The following is a 24,170-nucleotide window of genomic DNA, read 5'->3' on the forward strand; positions in this document are numbered from 1 at the left end:
AGTCACCCAATATGACAACAGGAGGAGGAACCGAAAGAATAATATAACGAATATAAACAGAAGTAAACGAAATATTAAAAGCCCTCATAACAACAGCATTAATACCATCACTATGAGGAAAGGGTAATGAGCGGAAAGTGAAGGATTGGCTGAGCAAAAAGGCACAGCCAGCATAGCCATCATCCCTGTCATCTCGGAGACACCAATACCCAGAAACCCTAAAGCGGGAATCCGGCAATAACCAAGTCTCTGAAATGGCTACAATTGGAGAATTTATTGGTGGATGGAGAGAATTTATTGATCAAATAGGTTATTTCGGATTTTTTACTACGAATACTCTTACAATTCCACTGAACCACCAGATTCGCCATTATTGGTGACAAATGAGAGGAGCAAGTTGATTTTTTGGGCAACGTGGGACGGTATGGGGATATCATCATACTTAGATAGGATGTTACAAATGACTACCCATACGCAGTTAAGAAGATTGTCATTAGGAGAAACTTCATTGTTGATGGGGGAAGGGGCGCTTCAGGCACAACCATTGGATAAAGAGGTGGCTAAATTTTAAGTAATGGTCTCATGAGCCAGGAGGAGAAATAGGAGAAATAGGAGGGAGAAATACCGTTTTCCTGTATGATGTAGTCTTAGGGGAAACTTGGGAAGGAATAGTAATGGGCTGGAATAAACTGAATGAAGAGGAGGGGATGTTTTTGCAAAAAACAGCGTGCTGTCTAAAGCGAGCTGATGCTTCCTGATAGGATATGTTATTCTGAGAAATACAATGTTTTATATTTCTTTGTCTATTGTGTTCAGGACAAGCTTTGTTGGTGGCATAATGAGAGGCAGTGCAAAATAAACATTTTGATTGGGTTCTGATTCAGGGATATTACAATCATCGCCAGAATAAGCTAGAGTATAACGGTAACATCTAGGTATCGATTGGCATGACCCAATCTACAGCAGTTAAGACACTGGATTGTTGGGAGTTGGTAAGTCTCAACGGGGAGGGAATTATGACAGGAGAATACTCTCTCAGGAAGGGATTGTCCTTGAAAAGTCAAAACAACAGTTTGCGTTGGAGTTCATATGATTTGACCATTAGTTCAACTTGCGATTAAGGCGTCTGGCCTTTAGGACTAAACCAAAACCTTCAGGAATTTCTAAAGTTTCAACTAATACCTGCATCGACCAATCAGCTAGGACACCTCTCACAAGGCCCATACGGGAAACATTATAATTAGGAATGGTAACAGAATAATTGTTGGAAGGTACAATGGGCTTAGACATAAAATTATTAGCATCTAAACCCGACTTAAACTCAACAGATATTCTATTACGACCCACTTTCTTAACAGCATCTTGAACAATATATCCAATATTTTACTTTGTTTTTTATTAAAAAGTGACCAAATTTAATTGAACGGATTGAGGACGGGTCAGATTCAGGGCAAGAAACGTGGACCAACCAGGGTTGACGTCATCAGCAGATGACTGAAGCAGGTTGGAGAAACACTGGGGGGATACATTCATTGATTTTTTGAGAATGGAATCTCGCTGTTGGCCTTAAGGGCCTTTACAGCTCAGCTCGGGCTGTTTTGGCGAGCGTAACTCGGCCAGAATGGCATTTTATCCCGCGGCTAGGGCAAGGGCGTCTCCTGTGAGACTCAAACCTGACTGGTAAATCGCCTGAAGGGCAGGACGGAAGCTCACTGGAGTGAGCGAAGTGCGAAGTAAAGGTCCTCGCCTTCCCCGGTGAAGGCGGTTTTTTACCCTAATCTGTGAATTTCTATTTTTATTATTGGCCGCGCGGGCGGCATTTAATTTATTGTTTGCTACAGTAATTGGATCGTCCGGATCCGTTAGCCTGTGTCGAGGCCTCCTACGAGCCCTTTTTGTCGGGAAGGGGTTGATGCTATTACGCACCAGCGGATTGGGATGGTGTTTAGCCTTGTCAAAGTGGCGTGTGGACGCCAACTTCATCCATTGGGCTATGGTAGGGAGCTCCAGGTCTTGGTGGTGATCGACGTTTCTCACATAGAAGGAGTTCACACTGAAGCACCTGTAGCCGGAGGATATAGGAGGGGGCACAATGCGCAAAGACTACGCTAGCGTAAGTCATGCACGGTCGGATTAATGAAATCCAAAACACGTGTACACACTTATACCCACAACCGACGGAATTCCCAAATCCTCAGTTTATTGTTAAGGAGAGACATCTAGTTGAAAGCGCACGTACTTACCAGCAAAGAGTTTTATGACATTGAGCATTTACATGTGCCAAAAATTAGATTTTGAAATTTACTTGCGTTGCGTAAAAAATTTAAGGTTATGCTGTACGCTATAGTGTATTTATGTTATTTTAAAAGGTTAAACAAAACAACAACAAATAAAAATTTATAAGTGAATAAATGGATGATACAGACAAAAGGCCGCAATTCGGCAATCGACTTTTAGAAAATGTGGATGAAGTGTTTAAACACAACGCTTGGTACTGTATTTTATAATTCACTTAGAAGTTGTAAGAAAATTAACAATAATAAAGTATATTTGGAGAGTACGCGATTCAGGAAAAAGCCTTTTGGTGGCACAAGATATTTGCAGGATCTGAATGATTTATTTGACTTTAACGCATGGTATCTACTGTTATTTCACTTATTATTATTTTCCTGCTGAAAAAAAGTATGTTTTACTCAAGACAATATAGCTTATTTTTAATTATTCCAATACATTTATAGCCACCAAAACTTAATAAATTATTTTACTGTTAACTTATTTTTAACATCTGATTCTTGTATTATACAGGGACAATGTCCAATGGGATGCAGAGCAAGAAAAAGCAGCACAAGAGAAAGTTGGACAAAATTCCCTTGTAACATTTTCAGAAGATATATTAAAAGATTTGAATGAGAATGCAGATAAGCACTGGGATAACTTTTATGATATACATCAAAATAGGTAAAATGACTTCATTGTGAAATTTAAAAATACTAATTGCGTTTTTAAAGTCTTAACTTACATAGTACTTTCCATACTTGCTTAATTCAATATAATATGCAGGTATCTAAACTTTTATTAAATTTTACAGATTTTTTAAGGACAGACATTGGCTTTTCACAGAGTTTCCTGAATTAGCACCAGACTATACATCAGCTCCTTGTAGAGTTTACCCTAATGGTGGTACTAATGAGAAAAATAAAACAGAAGTACATGGAATTTCTACTGAGACTAAACGATACATCTTTGAACTAGGCTGTGGTGTTGGAAATACAATATTTCCTATTCTACAATACAGTCAAGATCCAAACTTATTTATATATGGGTGTGATTTTTCATCTAAAGCAATTAGTATTATGAAAGAGAATGAATTATATGATACAAAAAGATGTGAAGTTTTTGTACTAGATGCGACAAAAGCTGAATGGGAAGTCCCATTTAAAGAAAATTCAATAGATATAATTGTATTAATATTTGTACTGTCTGCGATTGATCCTACAAAGTATGTCTAAATTTATATACTTCTATAAAATTCTATTCAGACGTATACTATATAATATTATATTTTCTAGGATGACCAATGTTGTTAAGAATATTTATAAATTCCTAAAACCTGGTGGTTTAGTGGTATTCAGAGATTATGGTAAATATGATCTGGCCCAGTTACGCTTCAAAAAAGGAAGGTGCATTTCAGATAATTTTTATGCTAGAGGGGATAAAACCATGGTATATTTCTTTACTCAGATGGAAATCGCTGAATTGTTCAAAAATTTTGGATTTTTGGAAGAACAGAATCTAATAGATAGAAGACTTCAAGTGAATAGAGGTAAAAAGTTAACAATGTATAGAGTTTGGATACAAGCAAAATATAGAAAACCATTGTAGTTTTTTTAATTTTTAAATTATTTTAAGCATAAAAATAAAAGCAACTTATATTCATTTATATAAAATGTGTTTGTTATAATGTATGAAGGATGACAATGAATAAAATAATATGAATATGATTTTTTCGGCATAAACAAAAAAACATCTATTAAATAACACAATATTTATTGAGTAAACTTGTAGTAAATGTGTTACATTTCCTCAGAGAGAGCATACAATTTATATAGGTAGATTAGAATTTAAACCATACATCTAACTCTTTAAAGTTGTTCAAACTTAAAATGATATGGTTTCTTAAATGCATTCAATACTTTAGTTTCAGTTTCAATGGGAGGTCCTGTCCAAGTTACTTTAAGTTCACCAATCAGTTTTTGTATCAAAATTTCAATTTCCAGTTCGGCAATACGTCTACCAATACAGGATCTTACTCCAAACCCAAAGGGTTGGGTTACCATTGGATGACTGTTACCATGGTATAATGGATTTGATTTTTCCACAATCCACCTTTCTGGAATAAATTGTGTGGGTTCTGGATAGTATTTTTCCATTTTACTTAAGAATTCGTTAGGCGACAGTATGTCAATCTGAAATTAATAACAATTGAATTCCTTATAATCTTAATCTCATGGTTTGCTTGGTTGGTGTGGTTGAAAAGGAAAGAGTGAAAATATTAGTGAAAAGCGCTATCTATATAGATAGATAGTTGCGACGCAAAATAAGATTATATAGCTTAGCATTAGGTTGCGGCCGTGACTCGCACTAATGTTATGGATTCGATTCTAGGGTAATAATAAATCGGAAGTAAAAAGAAGGCTAATCTCGAACCTGATTTAAGTATAATATCAACAAAATATATGCAGAAATGTTTACGGGTAACTTCAATAGATAATATAAATTCTTATATCTAAGTATTAACCAATTCATCTCTTGCATTCCGTAATTATTATCTATAAAGATATACCCCTGCAGGAATATGGTATCCTCTCACGATATGGTCTTTAGTTGTTCGTCTCAGGTTGGTCGATACAACTGGATATATTCTTAATGCTTCTTTAATACAAGCCTTCAAGTATCGTTTACTGGCCTTCTCTGAATGTATTTCTTCGCGTAACTTATCTTGTACTTCTGGGTTCATAGCCAAATTGTATAATACTGACGTCACAGAAAATGCCACCTATAAAACCTAACATGTTTTAATAGAAATCAGGTTAAAATCCTATCGATCATTTGAATTAATAAATATCAATTCTCAGGGATAAGCAGCTTCCCAGTAGTTCGCAATTATTGTTAGATAAAACCATTTACGAAAGCTTACCATATTTGTTAACAAATTTATGACCTCAATATTTTTTATATGAAGGAAAACTACTTTTTCCACGAATTTTTGTTCGTAGCTATTTTATGTCAGGCTAACAAAAAAAATTCCTCGACTTCAGGAAATTACCTAATAGTGAATTAAAATTATTTTAAATGCATACAGTATCTATCCCCGCTAGTAACATTTCACTGGCCATCATTACGGCCACTTTCTCATCCACTGCCAGTAACTTTTCTATAATACTTTTGTCTTCTTCCGGTATATCGTGACTACGTTCACTAATTTGTCGTTTAGCCCCCTTGATGAAAAATTCGCTTGTTCTGAAATGGATAAATACTAAGTCACATCTTATCGCTAAGTATTATTCCTGTATTTTAAACTAATATAGATACCGGCAAAAATCATGAACAAATATCCTTGCCTGCGCAGAAGCGATTTTTAGGTATCATTGGGAGGGGGGCGGCGGGAGAGTGACGTGTCGATCGCTTGATTGGGAAATCAGTTGACGTTTGTGTCCCGCACTGTGTACGATACTCAATCTTTCCCCCACTTGTATAATGCTCAAGAAGTTTGCCGGTATCTGTACTGTTGGATTTTTACATAGGAGAATAGTAGTTCTTGCTACATCACGACTGAATATTACCCAAGTGCTACATACACAACTACAGGGTATCGAACTTGCAACTACAAATTGAATCACATATAAAAGCTAAATGTTCAATCTGATATTTTAAATATTTTTTCAGATTCAAATGACGAATTCATAAAATAATATCAGTCTGCGAGAATATTTACTACACTACTAATTAATCTGTGTCTATACAATTTTGTAGCAAAAACAGTGTTATTTATTTTAAATTACATTTTAATTTTAATGTTATCAGATAATTGCGGCAAAAACTTGAAAATGACATATTTAAATTGTAACCTACTCCCACTGTCGATCAAAAGTTCTCATAGCCTTCTTAAAAGTAGGCGTAGAAAAGTATTTCCACAGACTTGGCCTGAACTCCAAAGCCCATGTGTACTTCAGAAAATCGTTTGCGCATGTTATTAGAATTTTCGCTGGATCATCCTCCTTTAGATCGTCCTTCAAACAACCTATCCTGCAACCTAAGCCGACATAAGCCACAGATTCTAAAGACCATTTTGTCAGTTCTTCCTCAAAATTTTTATTTATATTTTCTTCGTTGTCCAACTGTTTTTTGAACCTGAAACACAATATTATGTAAGTAGTAATAAGAAGTTATGATATGCCAAATTAAAATGATATATTATAAAAAAATCAGTGATAGTTTATATAACCTACCGAAAGAAATGGTCGAGGGTTACAGGACGTATAAAAGGTAGAATTAATGATTGACGAATGACTACTACGGTACTAATATATACTAATTACATAGAACTTACTTTAATAACATTTCATCTGCTATTTCACTTAGCGCAGGTGTATAAAGTTTTACAAGCTTCGGTTTTAAAAATATTGGGTTTACTTTAGTTCTAAAATCGCGCCATTGAGCTCCTTCACTAAAAAAGTAAAATGGATACATAGCGATGTTATGAAATTTGGGATGAGTAATTTGAAACAATATTTGATTTTTTGTTTCTTATATTTAAGCGGTATTTCATTCCGTAATAACTTTTTCTCACTGTTTAGACGGAAACTCACTTTTTATATTAGTTATTGATACTTTCAAAAATTAATAAATTAAAAGTTAAACTTTAGTTAATGGATCGTTCCCTTACGCAGTCGTTAAACCATAAACACCATCAAAAGTCGTTTTTTTGAGTTCTGTCCTGTAATAAATCAATGTCTGAAAGCCAGGACGCGATGGACAGATATCTTCTGCCCGGAAAATCTGTAATTTTATGGAAATAATTTTATGGAAAGTTTCCGCGTAACAACATTTTCAATTATAATACCTTTTTAATACAATTATGAGTTCAATTAGTTTGATCAAATATTCACGTTTTTTATAAACGAAATCTTATTCCTTTTATATATTATATATTTATAATACCTTATCGTTACCTGGTCAAAATCTTCGGGCTCGTACAAAATAACCATATCCGCTCTCGCAAAAATACTTAGCTTTACTATCGAACCATACTTTTCGTAAAAAACTTTACATAAATCGTAAAATGTTTTTTCAGGTCCAAGGAACCCTAGGGGTAATAAATTTATTAGTTGGTATATTTTGCGGATTAAATACGTATCTCTTATAAATTAAATTTGTCTTACCTATCATGGATATAAAGTGTTGTATAGGTCCTAAAACTGGCAAAGGAGTTAAACCTGGGATGGCATCAAACGGCTTTACAGATTCCGGCTGCACATTTTTTAAATGGTGAGTATGCTTGCTAAAAAAATATTTGCTTAATGGAAGCATTGGTATAACGCCATCTGTTATAAAACTGACACACGAAATCTATATTTTAAATAAAACATTTATTCGAAGTAAAAGTGCTTGTTTAATTTAGTCAATTTTGAAAGAATGGACAATAGGATGCAGTTTATCCTCCTCTTTTTATTACATTAAATTTGTTGTACGTACTTACCTACGCGTTATATTAGGAAATACACATCGGTTGACCAAATACGGTCGTGGTACAAGTTCTATAATTTTACGTAAAAACATCATAATTCTTTACATAAGTAATATAATATTAAGGTTTATGAGCAAGTTATATGGACAAATCCTTGAGTCAGTATCTTAATTTAACTAAATGGTTATGACCTTGATAATTTTATAATACGCGTCAATGTTAAATAAGATTGTAGCTTATCTATCTTATAGATTCTGTACAATTTTTTAGAAAAATACTTTAAGTAATGGATAACCATAATGTCGGCATCGCCTATGTTTGATTGAATTTACTTAGATGCATTAAATAAACTAATAATAACATAACATAGACTATAAATTGTCGATTTAAAATCAGACAACTGACACTTGTCATTTTATGAGTGATGAAAGTGCAGTTGCGGTCTGCGGAGTGCGGGGTAATGGCAGTAAGTTTACACAAAAATAACTTAGATAAATATTTGGTACAAATAATAAATTCAGTTTTGAATAACAATAACGAACATTTTAAAAGAACGATCGATTAAAAATAGAACTTAAATGTAAATAAGTACTGATTCTTTTATAAAACTCGTTCTTAGCATAATTCATAATCTCTTTGTCACGAACAGCACATAAAATATCGATCGATTACGAAAGAGTTTACTTATGTATTATTGTAAAATAATTTACTAAAGATTCATACTGCTATTGCCATTGTAATAATAATAAACCGTATGCTTGTGTTACATAGGAACGCGGAGTTATTTTTAGAAGTATGCTTTGTAAACTATGGTAGTAGAAGTCCGCAAAAATAAACAGTTATTGTTTAAAATGAATGTGTAATAAAATGCATGAAGATCTCGAAATGAAGTGATTATAACAGTGTTTTACGCGCCCTGGTCTTCAATTTTCGTCCATGTATTGTTGCTCTTTTCTGTAAGTATTAACAAATATCGTTTTTATTTCATTATATCATAGATATTACATAAAGACATGGTAATTTTGTGACATATTGGAAATTAAGCACTAAAATACTTCTCAAAATTACAAAACAGCAACTATTCTTAGCATCATTTGAAATGTTGAACATAAAAATATTAAAGTTAATACACATATTCTGTACACATTTTAGATCATATTAATGATCAAACCTGTAGTTTAATTATTTTATTGTAAATACTTTTCTGGTGTATATCAAACTTTGAATAATGAATTTTTGATTGTCAAGTTGATATACCTTATTATTTAATATGCTTTGTTTATTATATATTATTGATTACATTATTTTGTTATATATACTAGGAATTAAATTGAAAGTTATAGAGATTTTATTTAATTATGTATATTAAATTCATATTTTGATTGAAAAGGCAAAATGGGTAATGTATTCATCATTCAATTGTCGCAGTGAATTAAATCAGGAGCAATCTGTTGCAATTGATGAATCATGACATTCTGCATATCATATTACTTCCATGAAAATGTTTCCAATTATAAAGCAGATTCAGCTACTTTTGAGCTAACGGCATTGATTTAGTCTAGGCTAGTTAATTCAACACAATAACTACAATAGAACATAAAGTAGTACAGCCTGTATTCTAAAACATAAGCAAACTCATATCCATAAATTTTAAACATTTAAAATAACTGGCTTTAAAAAAAATAAAAAGCAGTCAAGACAAAGAAAATTATTCAAGGTTAGTTGTAGACTTTAGAGTATGGACCTGTACTATGGAAGCATGTTTTACAAATTGTTTTCTAGTTTATCCTTATACAATATAATTGATATAAATAATGTATTTTCCTTTTATGTTTTAATAATCACTCAGAATTAATGCTGCTAGTATCTGCATTGTTTCCGTTACAATGTAAAGCTTATATCCACTGTATGTTGTAATATTCAACAAATTTTATAGAAACAATAACTACAAATTTTATTATTACATTCTAGTTTACCTCAATCTGTTATTTATCTTTCAGTTGCCATTTCTATATAAAACTTTTTAGTCTTAATAAAAGGTACATGAAATAGTGACTGGACTTGAGAACCTATTAAAAATAAGTAGAGCTTGAAATCTAAGTAAAATTATATATTCAATGAGAATATGACAACTGTTAGTCTAAGTTTGCCATAAATTCAGATTTCTGAGTCTGTTTCACTGATAAGTTTTTCAGCTATTGAAACAAAAATAAATGTTGACTTAAATGTGAGTTGATTACATTATATACATATATTTATTATTTATATCAGCTATGAAGTTTTTAAGGGTGTAGCCTCTTAGAAAAGTAGTTGGTGAACTTGTGTTTTTTTAGTAAATCATTTGTTGTATTTTTTTTCGTCTTAGACTATCTTAGTCTTTGAATTCAGCCTAAAATAAAGAAAACTAATTTTTCAAAAAATTTATGTTATCATAGTGAATTTAAAAAAAAATGTCTATGAGTTAAGAACAATTGAGAGATTTTAAATGTTTTATAAGCTTCAGTGGAAGGCTAGCCCATAACTTATTATATTATACTAAATATAAACAGTTCTCGGCTGGGAGTCGGCATGGCGAGCATGAGCTCCACGCTCGTCGAGACGGTCTCCATCAACTATGAGGACTTTAACGAGAGCTTCCTCACCTGTGGCACCTGTTTATGTTAGTACACTATCGTTTATAAGCATGCACTATCTGCTACAACACACAGCACAAATATAATTGCTTTAATTATATTTTAGTTAAATGGATTGTGGGCTACCAGATACTAAATGAGGTAATGTATAGCTAGATGGAATGGAATACCATGATCTTAAGTAAATCTAATCTTTACAACCGCTACATCTATGTTTCATTAAATTATAAGAAATAAAGTCACGCAACTAACCTTTAGTAATATTTACTATAAAAGTGGTTTATCGAAATCACATAATATTAAAAACTTATGCTACATTGTATACAGGGAAAAGTATTGAAGTCATTGAACTTATATTGATAGTGATTTGTCCAAGTATCAATTTCTCTTAACTGACAAATTTACATTAAAACTAAATATATGATTTGTTTATATAATGTCGATTTATTTCTTCATTGCGTTAGTTTACGTTTGGTGCCCTACTCCTAATATTGAAATTACGACTGGTTTTTCTCAGTTACAAAATTTAAGTCGTCAGGAACATCTGTATAAACTATTACGTGGGCTACTTACTCCTGCAAAGTTATTTTTCAACAGTTTTAAATATTGTTCAATTGCCAGATTCAGGATATTTCATAAAAGTATCTATTAGCTGACTAAAATACAGTATTTATTTATCAATATGACATATGATCGTCTCGTCTTGTTTTTTTACAGGTACATACGACGGCGGCGAACATACTCCAAAATTGCTTCCGTGCTCCCACACTGTGTGCTTACATTGCCTCACTCGTATAGCAGCCTCACAAACCCGGGACGCTGGTAGCTTCCGATGTCCTATCTGTCGCGAACTCATCACCATACCGCGCGGAGGCGTCCCAGCGTTACCACCCTCATTCCTCGTCAATCAGCTTTTGGATTTAATGGCAAGACAACGCCGCGAAGTTATACCCCAATGCAGTTCCCACCCGGGAAGAGAGCTTCTCTTTTGCGAAACCTGTGACTGTGTTTTCTGCAGGCATTGTGCCGACGGTCCCCACAGTGATACACCATGTGATCACACCGTAGTGCCGTTTTCGATAGCTTTAAAAAGAATGTCTGAAATACTCTTGTATAGAGCCAATGAGTGCCTGAGTAAGCTTGGAGCGGCCAGGGAGGCCGTGGCAAGTGAATTGAGAAGATTGGAAGCGGCTGCTACAGCGGCCGATGATGCCATAGATAGACATTTTGCAGAATTAAGAAGTGCTTTAGATAAGCGACATAACGAATTAAAGTCAGCTGCCAGTGCCGCTGCAACGCATAAACGGAAGCTACTTGAAGAGCAACTGAAACTAATAGATGCTGAAAAGACGAAGGTCAGTTAACTCTATAGAGAATTTAGTAAATGTTTCGTTTTCCTGTATGAATCAAAACATTGTATAATTGTTCCAATTCTATTTTAAAATCAGCTGACAAACTGATAAGACTGTTAGGATATACAAATACTACAAATATGACAGCTATCCTTTTAAGCCGAACCTATTACAGTGGACAGTGATAACGATGTTTTCTCTCTAGTAAATTGGAATGATAAGGTGTACAAGAGACACAGGATCCACACTAAATATTATTATGAAATGCTGAACTCTCTACCTCCACTTTTTGGTCCGGTGAGGATAGAAAGATTTTGATTAAAACTCGTATATACAAGGATATATTTAATTTATATTTAAAACACATCACATGCCATATAATACAATTTTGCTACAGATTAACATACTGTAATGTTCTAATATACAAATAAATAAAAAACACTTTTCCAAAAAAGAGAACAAAAACAAAATTTGCTAATGTACCTTGGCCTGCATTTTCAGCTTACAAATGGAATATATTAGTACTAATAAAATATGTTTTTTTTTAAATATACATCTACATCTTTTAAATATACACATTAAACAAAAAGACACTGAAATATCGCTCATCGCGTTTTATAATCACAATTACTAATATCTATTTTTAATTTAAAATAAATTCTAAAACTATTCTATTCTATACTATTTAACCATGATCTCAGATAATATTAAAAAAATTTAAATTCTGTTTATTTTAGTTTCATTATTCTCGACACAATATTGTTAGTTTGGGTGTTTGTAATTCCAGGTGGAAGCAGAATGTAATGGCCTTCAGCAGCAAGTAGAAGTTCGTGAAGTTAGTAGCCGTGCAGCAGCATTGGGAGCCAGATTGGGCGATGCAGCAGCTCTAGCTGAACCACGGGAGAACGCCTTTTTAGCGGTAGACTTCGCGCACAATGATGCTCACCAGAGGTTGACTGAAGCTTTGGCTGAACTGGGAAGGGTTCGGACCAGTACAACATTCCCTGGCTTATGCACTTTACAATTAGGTATGTAGACTTGGTTTAAATTGCCATAACTATCTAATTTTAATTGCATTAAATTATTTCTTCAGTTGTTTCGATGAAAGCTCTCACAAATAACGCCGCCAATCTCAATTATTTTATATTATGAAAATAATATTAAATCTTCTGTTTGTAGATTTTGTAATTTATTTAGATAATATTTTCAAGAAATATTGTCTATTTTAATTTATTTAACAGTAGATAAAATTATACAAGACGAATTATCAGCATAATAGCTAACATCGAGCTTAAGTTGTGCTGACCTAGAAGCATAATGTTACATATTGGTTTTTCTACAATAAGGTTTTATATTACCAACCCATATTAAATGAAAAAATATTTCTAATTATTAAATATTGTTGTATCTACACTGCCATACCTCAGTGACGCTTCTATGTGTCAGTTTTATTTAGTGATCTGCAAGGCAGTTAATGTGAAACAAAAGGAGAAACCAAAAATTTAGGTTTTGGGGTTATTTTAGTCGACTTGTAAAAGAAAAGAGATTTCTCCGTTATAGTAGTAGTTTCAGCTTATTCGTTGGGTTGAGATTTTAGACAGAACTAGGGATACAGTTTCATTACGTCATCCGACTTACATTCTCTTCAGTAAGTAGTGGTTTAAGACATGGGCGAATTTTCCTAGCACGCAATATTCTGTACGTAAGGTACGTACTTAACTTATAAACGCTCTCTAAAAATAAAATAATTTCAGAATCACCCTGTGTCTGTGGTCTGGAAGTGGTAGTCTCTCTTCGTACAGTGGATTATCATGGTGAAGCGCGGAGCACTGGCGGAGATCCTGTTACTGCAGCCGCTACACTTGATGACGCGCCATTACCCTGTACGGTCACTGACTTAGATTGTGGGATGTATAGGTAAGGGGTGATATACTCCTTTTTTAAATTTTTACTTACGGATTTTTGTAGGTTCTTTAACTCGGGCTTTAGTAAATTGGGCTGGATAAAATTTCCTCATTGGCTTAGCAGTTACTGTGTAATAAAAAGAGAAGTTAACACTTACAGCCTATAGTCTGGCAATTTAACCATGCGATGGCATGACTTACCAATATGATGTACTTGTTGGTATGTAATTTAAGATGATATTAAACCTTGTTTGTCCGTTCTAGACAAATTTTATTCATTTTAATTTTTTTATTAATAAATTAATATCCTAGATCTTTTTTTTTAATGTAATAGCAGGCAAACTGGCAAGAGGCTCACCTGATGTGAAGCGATACCGGCGCCCATGGACACTCACATTGCCAGAAGGCTCGCAAGTGCGTTGCCGGCCTTTCAAGAATTGGTACGCTCTTTTCTTGAAGGACCCTAAGTCGAATTGGTTCGGAAATACTTCAGTGGGCAGCTGGTTCCACATAGTGGTGGTGCGCGGCAAAAACTGCCTTAGAAAACGCTCAGTTGTGGAACGACGGACGTCGAGGTGATACGGATGGTATTTTGTATTTTGCCTTGACGTCCGATAATGAAACTCAGCTGCGGGTATTAGACCGAACAACTCTTCTGAACACTCCCCATGGTAAATGCGGTAGAAGATGCAGAGGGACCCAACATCTCTACGCAACGCCAAGGGATCAAGCCGCACGGAAAGTGATTGGTCGTCGACGATTCGAACCACTCTTCGTTGAATACGGTCAAGTGGAAGGAGCTGGTACTGGGGAGCTCCCGCCCAGAGGTGACAATAGTATTCCATGTGGGGCCGAATTTGCGCTTTATAGAGTTGCAAGCGGTGGCCCGGAGTGAAGTACCGCCTCGCCTTGCTGAGCACACCAAGCTTTTTGGAGGCTAATTTAGCCTTCCCTTCCAAATGACCGCGAAACTGGACGTTATTCGATATGTCAACGACCAATATTCCGATGTTAGCTGAGGCTTTAAGGAGAGTGCCTTCAAATAGGGGAGTAGCGACAAAGGGAGTTTTTTTAGCGGAAAACGCGCAGAATTGTGTCTTCGTGGGGTTAAATTGGACTAGATTTAGTCTACCCCAGCCAGACTCCATGTAAAATAGTTTCGACTTCAGACACAAGTTTGTTCCGGCACTCATCAACAACAGCCCGAGAAATACCTGCCCTGCCCGTGTAAAAAGTATCCCCAGTGCTGTCGTCCGCATAGCAATGAAGGTTGCTAAGTTGCAACATATCATTAATATGCAGAATAGATCTCTTGAACTTATATATGTACGGAAAACAATGTTCTATTAAAAACCTAACTTGTATCAAATATGTAACCAATTAGATCATAATATAAGATCAATAAGAAAATTTAGTTTGTTTAACAATATTACAAAACTACGATATTTTGCGTTAAATAAAAATGAACTGAATTTTCGAAACAAAATCATTTCAGAATAACAATGCGTCCGTGGAGTGCAGGCGCGATTTGCGTACGTGTGCTCGTGTTTTCGCGATCTGTTCGTGATTCGCCTTTACGGGCACGAGTCGAGACGCATGCTGTACCCGAACTTGTTTGGGGGTCACGGGGTACGGGAAAGGAACAATTAAGTCAGCCGGTTGCGCTTGCTAGGTAATTATCAAGATTTATTTAAAAAATACTTATATTGTGTGTAAAGGAGAAAGAAGATACATCAAGGCTTTAGTTTAATAAGTGTTATAAATAAAACAAATGTGTTAATGTTAATAAATTTTCATATTTATTGATAAGTTTTAAAACAACATGCATGCTTTTAAATACAAGAAAATAAGATGTTACAAATTGTATTCATACACACAAGGTCATATACACATAAGCTTAAATCGGGTTCCCAGGTTGTATGTGTTCTTTCCTTGTTTGTTTGTACAATATACATGTTAAAACATTTATCTGTTAATAAATACAATAGTCAACAAATTTAGGAAAAATTGCAAAAATTAAAAAACCGCAAATTTAAAATAAAACTCAATAGAAACTTGTAACTTTTATGTTTAACATTTTTAAGAAACTTATTCAAATCAAATTTGACAGGAACAGCTTAACCCTTTTGAAATAACAAATGAAAACATCGAAATAGAAATCAGACTGTATTCAGTCTATAATTAAAATATTAATATATATGCATTGTTTTGTCCCCAAAATATTTTTAAAAATGTATCTTATACTCGAAAAGGAAGCTAGGATTCATCGACAATAGGCCACATTTTGAGAATTAGCATTATTTTGCTTAAATTAGTGTTTTTAAACTAATTATAATTGTTATATTTTTAGATGTCCCAAACGTCGGGAGATATACGTTCTAGACGCTGGAAATTCTCGAGTGAAAGTATTAGATGATGAGACATTTGCATTTAAAACTCACATAGTCAATGAAGGTAAGGATATTAATGTATGGTGATTATATGTTATGGCATTTTCAGTAAACAATTATCTATATAGTCTTACGTACGTTGCAATAATCTTGGGAAAACGAAAGTTCATAGACACAAAAATTTATTATTAATTACTGAAGCGTCTAATTCCATCCTTAATTTAAAACCATATTAAGTTAATTTAAAATATAAATTTCCAGGTTTAGCCGGTCGCAGTTGTACAGGTATAGCCGCGACGGCAGAGGGCGTGGTAGCAGTTAACTGGCGAACTAGAACTGTCACTGAGGTAATATAGACAAAAATATTTCACATGGTTAAATACACGAAATCGCACATTACTTAAAAAAATGTTTCAAAATAATTATTTTTATAATCCTGTTCGACTGTAAATACCATTATTTTCAGGAAACATTTTTTAGTTCATAAAAAATAACCTATCTACTATAATAAAAATAGGGGTTGATCGTAGAGGGGTGACAATTAAGGGTTGTATGTATTTTTGTATGCTGTATCATAAAAAAATAAAAATTGTCTAAAATATTAAAAAAAACCTCTTTGGTGTGGACACCCCTTATCACTAACTTATGAATATACATAAAAAAATTCATAATCATCGGTCGAGCCGTTTCGGAGGAGCATGGGAACGAACATTGTGACACGAGAATTTTATATATATATAGATATTATGCAATAAAATATGTTATAGGTGAATATAGACGGTTCTACACTCCGCACAATAAAGTCTGATCGCTTAGTGGAGCCCGTGTGTGTAGCGGCCGATATCGACTCGAGAAGACTGGCTGTGGCCGACAACGGAGCTAGGACTGTGTTTGTGTTTGACGGGGATGGGAATATTGAGAGAGAGGTATAATATTTTTAAACCAATTTAGAAAAACCACGTGTAATGTTTTAGATAATTTTGAGAGAAATAGTTCTTTGATTTTCTTATTTGGTGATTACGTCAACAGTAATTATATACTTTTTTACACATATTACTCATACATTGTCTATGCTTAAAAACGAAATGCATTTTCGAGGATTGTGCTATTATTTTGCAGTAAATCTGCTTAGGTAATAACTCAATAAAAAAATCATAATGTTGTAAGTTTTCATCGTATCATTGAATTACCCATAACTAGAGAGGAATATATAAATTACTATAGGATTAAGCATAAACAGATTTCTTTTTGTAATATATAAGTATTAAACTCAAACTCTAAAATACTTCTTTGATTACTTTATTTCTTGTTCATACGTGTTAAACGAAAATAATAACGCCAATCTGTATAGCGCACAGAGTTTTTACTGTATTATTAAAATTATCTTTAAATCAAAGTAGAGTAATACCTTCTTTCAGGCAGAGCCCCTTAAGGGCCTTGCCGACAGCAATGTTCCCTAAGGAAAATTTCTCAGCCAAGTGATACTATATTTTCAGATAGACAGCGGTAACTTGGGTCTAGTGGGAGGTCTGGCGCTCACCGAAGACTTGATAATAGTGGCGGATGTCGCTGTGAGGATTTACGACTCCGAAGGGAATTTGCTGTCCATACGTGCGACTGTGCCTAAGGGTAAGTTTGATTATACACAATACCAAGGAGTGTGGAAGTCTTATCAACCCTATAAGAACTTGTTATAAAAGAAGTACACTTTTTAAGAAATATATATATATGTCGGAGGAAGCCATTCAACGAGTTGCTTGTTGATTGTACAATAACACATTAAATTCTCTTTATCATTTAAACACGTTGCATTAATCTTAATTTAACTTAATACGCGATTTTACGATATTATAAAACCTAAAACATATTTCTGTTAACAAATTAGTGATTTTAGTTTTAAAATTAATATTAATTACGTTTTTCTAATTTATAAGATTGTAATCGTTATTAAACAAACGACCAATGAGAGCAGAGCATTTTGCTCGAGTGGGGTCGAAGCGCCATCTATATATAGGCCAGTCCGTTGGTTGTTACGGGGCCTTTTTGAAGTGGAGACGGATCGAGTTGGATCCCTGAGGTTCGGTCGCTAGATTGGTGCATTGAATGAACTCACTGCTCGGTCTTTAAACGTATAATTTATTATTAATAACTACCATAAAATATCAGTGTATCATCAGTGTAAATAAAATATTGTGAAAACTACAATCGTCGTGTTTTGTGCTCGCGCTTTACCCATCATGACGCCCACCAAATCTGCAACCACTGTTGATGACGTCACTGGGAAAGGTGTTTCTCCGACATATATAATAGTGTGCACTGTTGATTCGGCGGTATGTGGTACGTTTGCTATGGAAATTCTGGCAAGCCCTGATCTTTCTGCGAGGCCATTGAGACTATATGTGTTGGAACTTATATCCTCAATGGATACGATATCATTTTTAGTATTTCCGAACCAATTTGACTTAGGGTCCTTCGAGAGAGCGTACCAATTCTTAAAACGCCGGTAACGCATTCCCGTCTGGCATTGAGTGTCCATAGGCGGCGGTATCACTTAACATCAGGTGAGGATCCTGCCCGTTTGCCCCCAGTTCTATAAAAAAAGCCACCACATAAAAGAATTTGCCTTGCTGCCACCGAGTTAACATTTACTAAAATAAAATTATGAGAAAGCACTTGTTAAACGGAATGAAGCAATGTATTATTATTATAAACATATCAACTCCCGGGAAATAAATACAGATAACACAACTTTCTCTACAGCTGTGATACTTTTTGACATTCAACACCTTTTGTCTTCAGTCACCGTGACCACGCACGCGAGACGTCGGAAAAATTTAAAATTATGTAAAATAATTATAAGTTTATAATAATAATACATAGCTTCAATCCATTCAAAAAGTGTTTTCTTAATATGTAAAAGCTATGTTAACAAAACAAAATATTAAAATTATGAGTATAACTTTTACCTGCATTTATTGAATTTAAAACCTTCAGGTCGCGGCGGTTATGGTGGCATAGCTTTAGAGCGCACCGAAAATGGTTTGCATATCGTATGCGCACGTTCCATACGCGGCCGGCCCGCTATTATTGTACTGGAAGCAGAGGGCTCGGGTGGTATAGTGGCGGGGTGCGAACTGGCTGAAAAGCGACCCAGGAGGGTCGCGGGTTTGACGCTTCTGCCTAATAAAAAGGCGTTATTGGCTGACCTAGCGGGAGACTGTTTGAGACTGCACACTTATTGGTGAATGGTTAGTACGATGTTAAGTATAGCGACCTAAATATACAAAATATAGTATTATTTATACATATCAAAACCGTATCCACCATGTAAAAAGTTAATTAAAGATTGCCGTATCTGTAAGGTTAGGTTATATGTACATAGAATGGTAACTATAGTATAATATGCTCTGGTTTCCTACGTTAAGTTCCGTATGTTCGTATGTAACCCCCCCCCCCCCCCCAAAACGCACCGTAACGTTTCTGTATCCAATAGTAAAACGTTTCGTGACCACACCCAGTGACTCTTTATACCTAAAACTTACTATTGTGTGGTGTAAAGTACTGGAAAGTCGAAAATAATATTATCAATAGCGCGTTATTCAATCCCCGCCCCGCATCGTAAGGTTTTATAAGTGGACCCCCCCCCCCCCAAATTCGTTACGTAATACTTGACGGTTCCCACAGTAATTAACTGACACATTTTCTGTGTGATTATGCGTTTTGAAGCCCAGCCCACCTGGTCATATTGGTAACAGACACCTTTTGGCATCTGTTCACTGATATGACTTAAATGATGATGACTCAAGCTGATGTGTAGTTCTCGCGTAAATCAAACACGATTTTAATGTTATCCTGATAATAGAATTGGTTTTAACAGCTTATCGCTAGTAGATTTATCTTATAATAATTATTTTTTTGCCTTTTCAGATGTTGAACGAAATCAGTGAAAGTCTTCAAGCGGGGAGTGATGAATGGTGAACGAATTTCATGCTAGTCCGTTGTAACTGAGTAACGAATGATGGCCATAATCTCGTGCGATTCCTACCAAAGACGTAGTGCCGAGAGCACGGACGCCATGCGAATGAAAATGTCACATACTTAGTACCACGTAGTGCCCAATAGATGGCGTTGTTCTTAAACTTAAAATAAAATCATATCTATTTGATAAAATTAATTAAAAATTATTTTTTCTTTTCAATGTTATGAAATATTTTCATTCGCGAGGCAATAGTTGTACTTACAGTATTTATTTCGTTTTAAGTTTCTCTAAGAACTCAATGTTTATGTAGTTAATTTTTCGACTGATTTTTTTTTCTACGTATTTTGTTTGTCGATTTTCGTATTTCTTACTAGTCCTATTATTTCTTTAGATCACGTGTTTTAACACGCTAATTTTAAAGGAAATTTATTCAACGTCTGAGTCAAGACCTCATTTGAATGACAACAATGATAAGAATGTTAATGAAAATCATTAAAATATGCTAATAAACAATGATTCACTGACAATTTTCGCGTAGTTCCCGCCCCCGTTGCGTATTTTAAACCGAAATTAAATCAAAAAATATACCCTAATAATTTGGACGTGTTCCCACGTTGTCAATACTTTTAAGACAATTAATCTCCTAATTCCATAGTGGGCTTTTAAATTGAATATTTAAAGCGTAACTCAAAAGATTAAAAAACTAATAAATATTAAGGCCATCGAAATAGATTAAAATATTTGCAATTTAAAATTCTGCTCAATGTTACGCCATATCATATGACATTTCATTAGTTCAAGTTTATAATTATGGTAGTGGAGGCGCTAGAGAAATTTAGTTTTTTTTTTAATTTACACGAAGGATCTAATTTAATTCAATTTACTGTTTTTTTCGCCAGGCTGATATCTTACACCAGATTAAAAATTCCACAAATGTTTATGAATTTCGGTAATTTCTCGATTTTTTAAAACGTCATCAAAAATAATGTACAGCCCCGGGGCCGCTCTCTCGTTCTTGCGACTAATCTTTGAATATTTCTTTAATATGCCCTATACACAAAGGGATTACAAATCTCCGAGTGAACTTGCTCTTAATAAATGATTCTATTCTACATCTTTGAATATTGATAATTCAAAAGGATTTGCGATGATTACTATATTTGTTGTAGTTGTAGCATTTGTTTTTTTCTGGCTTAACTGCTAGCTAATTTGACAATTGACATATTTATCTCTTATTGGCTGATTTTAGCCCAATCACATCGTAAAACTTTATATATATCTATTTTCTATGAGCTAATGAGTTTATCTAGTAACATATCTCGAATATTTTCACAGCCATGCCATTTATTTACATATCTATAATATTTTCAAATATTGACTATTTTCAACTAGTTTGATAATAAACTCGACAATAATTTTTCTCTTTAAAAATATAGTTGTTTTCAATTATTAAATATAAGTAAGTTTTCCGGTTCCGGGTTATCAAGATAAAAAAAAAGTTAAATTAATATATGTATTAAGTAATATAACTTAACACGTATTTTTTAGACTGCAATCAGTTTATATATTTTAATTATTCTGTAAATTCACGAACATGATCCACGGCCTTTCTAACTTCTTATAGCGATCTTAATAATAAGCATTTGTACCGCGCAATCTCGATGTCGCCTTCAGCGCTACGAATAATGAGAGAACTATTTGGAATAGCTCAAACGCATCGATTTTCCATTTGCGTACACACGTATACCCTTCGAAAAATGCGTGTTCGTAGTTCCGTTTCCAAATACGGTCACAGAACGAGTGTTACATACAAAATCTATAATGTCATTACAAATTTTAAAAACAAATTCTTCATTCTTATTGTTCGTATATAATATTACTGATATTAAATGTGTTGTACGCCTCCTAACTTTTTAGCTTTATTTTTCTATCATGCCTATTAAATCTACTCGTTTGTTTGTAGCAGAGAAAACGTAGCTACTTTATATTGACTTCTATTTATTTGTAATCGAAATTATTCTTAATAATTTCACAAGACTTTTAGGTTTTTAATAACAATCTCGAATTAACAATCGATTACCGCCTACATAATTTTTAAGGATAGCAAAATTAACTTGCAAATAAAATATTGTCATATAAAAATATATCCAATTTAGTGACATAGTCTTAATAGAAATGCTGTGTATTTAAATTAGTACAACATGAACAGGCAAAGACATGTAAAAATTTATTTATATCGTGCGTATATTATAGTATATATTTGATCCACTCGCATTTCAAAACTATTTTCGTACGTTCCTTTAAAAGTCCTTTCGGTAGATACTGAATGGTTCCCTTACCCTGTAGTAGCTAGACTTCTTTTTGGGAACAATTATAATTAACAGCACCCTAGTGTAGTTTCCTTATAGTTACCTTACAGTTGTACACTTATTGTTACTAAGCGCAAGTTAGTTGCTTGTTACGGCTATTCCTAATAACTAAAACCATATTTTTACTGCTTTCCTTTAGGCCAGTTTATCCGAGCCCTCCCCTTTGGAAAGATTGACAAACTATCTTGTCACCAATCTTTACAATGTAATCGCAAGATTTCGTCAACTTAAACGAATACTGATGTTCAATTGCATTTCATTCTGAATTAATAAAAACCTGATTAAGAAAAACCGAATATTCGTAATAAGACACTAGTTTTGCGCTCTCTAGTGTTCTGTGTTGTTGTCGTTTTTCCTTATAGTATAATCTATAGTTATCTTTAACACTGTTTTATTGTCACAAATCATCAACACTGCCTCTAGTTTACGTGCATTTATAGAGCCACAAACACGAAGAGTTTACTATAGGCGTTAACAGAAAATGCGATGGGTACAAGTATTTTGTGATCATACTGAGTCGATACTCTGCAACGGTCAATAGGGAATGTGATCCTGACTGCAATGTTGAAGCGATCTGTGTGGCTCTCGCTACTGAAAGTAACAGAGTGCCGGCACTGGGCTGTATGCGCACTGGCAGGCGATGAGCTGTCACCTACAAAACGCTTATGTATTTGTGTACAATTATATAATGTAATTAGATGAAATGAGTTATGATAATTTCACTATATCTAATAAGTTATTAGAGTAAAATACATGAAATTGTTATTAGCCTATGTTTCAAGTTTTATGTTACTGGTACAGTAATTATTTTACGTAGTCGAAACAATATTGTTGCTTTGAACGGTTCATAACCGTATAACAAGACTCAAGTCTTGACTGTTTTGTTATTATCACTCTTCTGTCATTTATAGTTACTTTAGTTTACACAACATTGTGAAGATATTATGCGCGAACTATGACTGCCGTACGTCAAATCCTATTTTTGACATACGAGATTTATAGACCTTTTCGTGTGACTACTATAATATAAAATGTCATTTAGGACTAGTCTCGTAAGTAAAGCTGAAACCTGTCGTAACTAGTATTGCCAGATTACTTAAGCTTATAGCTGCCGTCAGTGCGTAGTAGCCATTCCTAAAAATTGTTATTTAGTATAAGAAAGCAAAGTGACACTTCGTCCTTGTGTTGGCGTGAGAATATTTTTGCATTGGAGCTAAGGAATTGATTGTAATCATGAATATAGAAGCTGAAATGTATTTAATGTTTATCAGAAGCTGTGAAACGTACTTAATAATCACAGAGTATCTCAATAAAAATCATGTCACTTATGCAAAATACAATAAAGTTCAATTTTACGCGAAATGATTTGTATTATTTACTTACGAGACCAACCACGCACGCGACGAGAAAGTAACATTTTAATATAAACTTTGGGTAAAGGAGGAAATGAATATTGTCAAATTTTACTACTTTAATACTACTCCAATCTGAAGCTGGTCTTGGTGTAAATTATGGTAAGACTTTACTACTACTCAAACAATTGGGAGAAAAATAAAATAGTACTCGTAAAAGTATACTTAGTCTGGCCATAAATACTGTTACTATTGAAAATGAACAAATAGTCCGGTCAATATAGAAATTAAAAAATTCAATATATCCCGGAAAGCGGAATTTTGGTGCAGAGCTGGGGTTTAACTATTACAAGTAAAGTTTTAAACATTTCCATCGATCGTATGTGTGCTACAAAAGTTACTCGGGGTCAAAGTCAACGGTTGAGGTTTTTGAATTTTTCTGGA

At 34.0% G+C, this 24,170-nt stretch overlaps 3 protein-coding genes across 4 annotated transcripts; 2 read left to right on the forward strand and 1 right to left on the reverse strand.

Moving 5' to 3' along the window:
• Positions 1-2,207: 2,207 nt before the first annotated feature.
• Positions 2,208-3,927, forward strand: LOC123709731 (methyltransferase-like protein). The gene is made up of 4 exons (XM_045661254.1): positions 2,208-2,491; positions 2,806-2,958; positions 3,089-3,499; positions 3,570-3,927. Exons 1-4 carry the CDS (start codon positions 2,412-2,414, stop codon positions 3,880-3,882), a joined length of 957 nt encoding a protein of 318 aa, XP_045517210.1. The 5' UTR covers positions 2,208-2,411; the 3' UTR covers positions 3,883-3,927.
• Positions 3,928-4,037: 110 nt separating this feature from the next.
• Positions 4,038-8,019, reverse strand: LOC123710348 (cytochrome P450 CYP12A2-like). 2 transcript variants are annotated; one of them, XM_045662173.1, is made up of 9 exons: positions 7,760-8,019; positions 7,443-7,561; positions 7,233-7,366; positions 6,947-7,059; positions 6,611-6,727; positions 6,133-6,411; positions 5,361-5,520; positions 4,844-5,056; positions 4,038-4,466 (listed from the first exon to the last, which is right to left on the reverse strand). In XM_045662173.1, exons 1-9 carry the CDS (start codon positions 7,840-7,842, stop codon positions 4,143-4,145), a joined length of 1,542 nt encoding a protein of 513 aa, XP_045518129.1. In that variant the 5' UTR covers positions 7,843-8,019; the 3' UTR covers positions 4,038-4,142. The 2 variants fall into 2 exon arrangements, with proteins under 2 accessions (XP_045518129.1, XP_045518131.1); XM_045662175.1 differs by lacking the exon at positions 6,947-7,059 and having other exon boundaries at positions 7,222-7,366.
• Positions 8,020-8,170: 151 nt separating this feature from the next.
• On the forward strand, positions 8,171-23,730 carry LOC123709612 (tripartite motif-containing protein 3-like). The gene is made up of 13 exons (XM_045661051.1): positions 8,171-8,213; positions 8,519-8,703; positions 10,297-10,406; positions 11,098-11,735; positions 12,520-12,760; positions 13,487-13,649; positions 15,132-15,308; positions 15,987-16,090; positions 16,288-16,373; positions 16,794-16,952; positions 17,523-17,655; positions 19,021-19,274; positions 19,954-23,730. The coding sequence occupies exons 2-12, from the start codon at positions 8,684-8,686 to the stop codon at positions 19,269-19,271; spliced, it is 2,082 nt and encodes a 693-aa protein (XP_045517007.1). The 5' UTR covers positions 8,171-8,213; positions 8,519-8,683; the 3' UTR covers positions 19,272-19,274; positions 19,954-23,730.
• The last annotated feature ends 440 nt before the right edge of the window (positions 23,731-24,170 follow it).

Source organism: Pieris brassicae, chromosome 5 (assembly GCF_905147105.1).
Source record: "Pieris brassicae chromosome 5, ilPieBrab1.1, whole genome shotgun sequence".
Taxonomy (NCBI): domain Eukaryota; kingdom Metazoa; phylum Arthropoda; class Insecta; order Lepidoptera; family Pieridae; genus Pieris; species Pieris brassicae.

What these genes read in the sequence shown, in the direction of transcription:
- LOC123709731 (XM_045661254.1), top strand. Translation starts at nt 2,412, where the DNA reads ATGGATGATACAGACAAAAGGCCGCAATTCGGCAATCGACTTTTAGAA. An exon ending in TATGATATACATCAAAATAG is followed by an intron (nt 2,959 to 3,088) that starts GTAAAATGACTT and finishes TAAATTTTACAG; the next exon opens with ATTTTTTAAGGACAGACATT. An exon ending in TCTGCGATTGATCCTACAAA is followed by an intron (nt 3,500 to 3,569) that starts GTATGTCTAAAT and finishes TATATTTTCTAG; the next exon opens with GATGACCAATGTTGTTAAGA.
- LOC123710348 (XM_045662173.1), bottom strand. Translation starts at nt 7,842, where the DNA reads ATGATGTTTTTACGTAAAATTATAGAACTTGTACCACGACCGTATTTG. An exon ending in ACACTTTATATCCATGATAG is followed by an intron (nt 7,367 to 7,442) that starts GTAAGACAAATT and finishes TATTACCCCTAG; the next exon opens with GGTTCCTTGGACCTGAAAAA. An exon ending in TACTAGCGGGGATAGATACT is followed by an intron (nt 5,057 to 5,360) that starts GTATGCATTTAA and finishes TAGGTTTTATAG; the next exon opens with GTGGCATTTTCTGTGACGTC.
- LOC123709612 (XM_045661051.1), top strand. Translation starts at nt 8,684, where the DNA reads ATGTATTGTTGCTCTTTTCT. An exon ending in ATGTATTGTTGCTCTTTTCT is followed by an intron (nt 8,704 to 10,296) that starts GTAAGTATTAAC and finishes AAATATAAACAG; the next exon opens with TTCTCGGCTGGGAGTCGGCA. An exon ending in ACGTGCGACTGTGCCTAAGG is followed by an intron (nt 17,656 to 19,020) that starts GTAAGTTTGATT and finishes TAAAACCTTCAG; the next exon opens with GTCGCGGCGGTTATGGTGGC.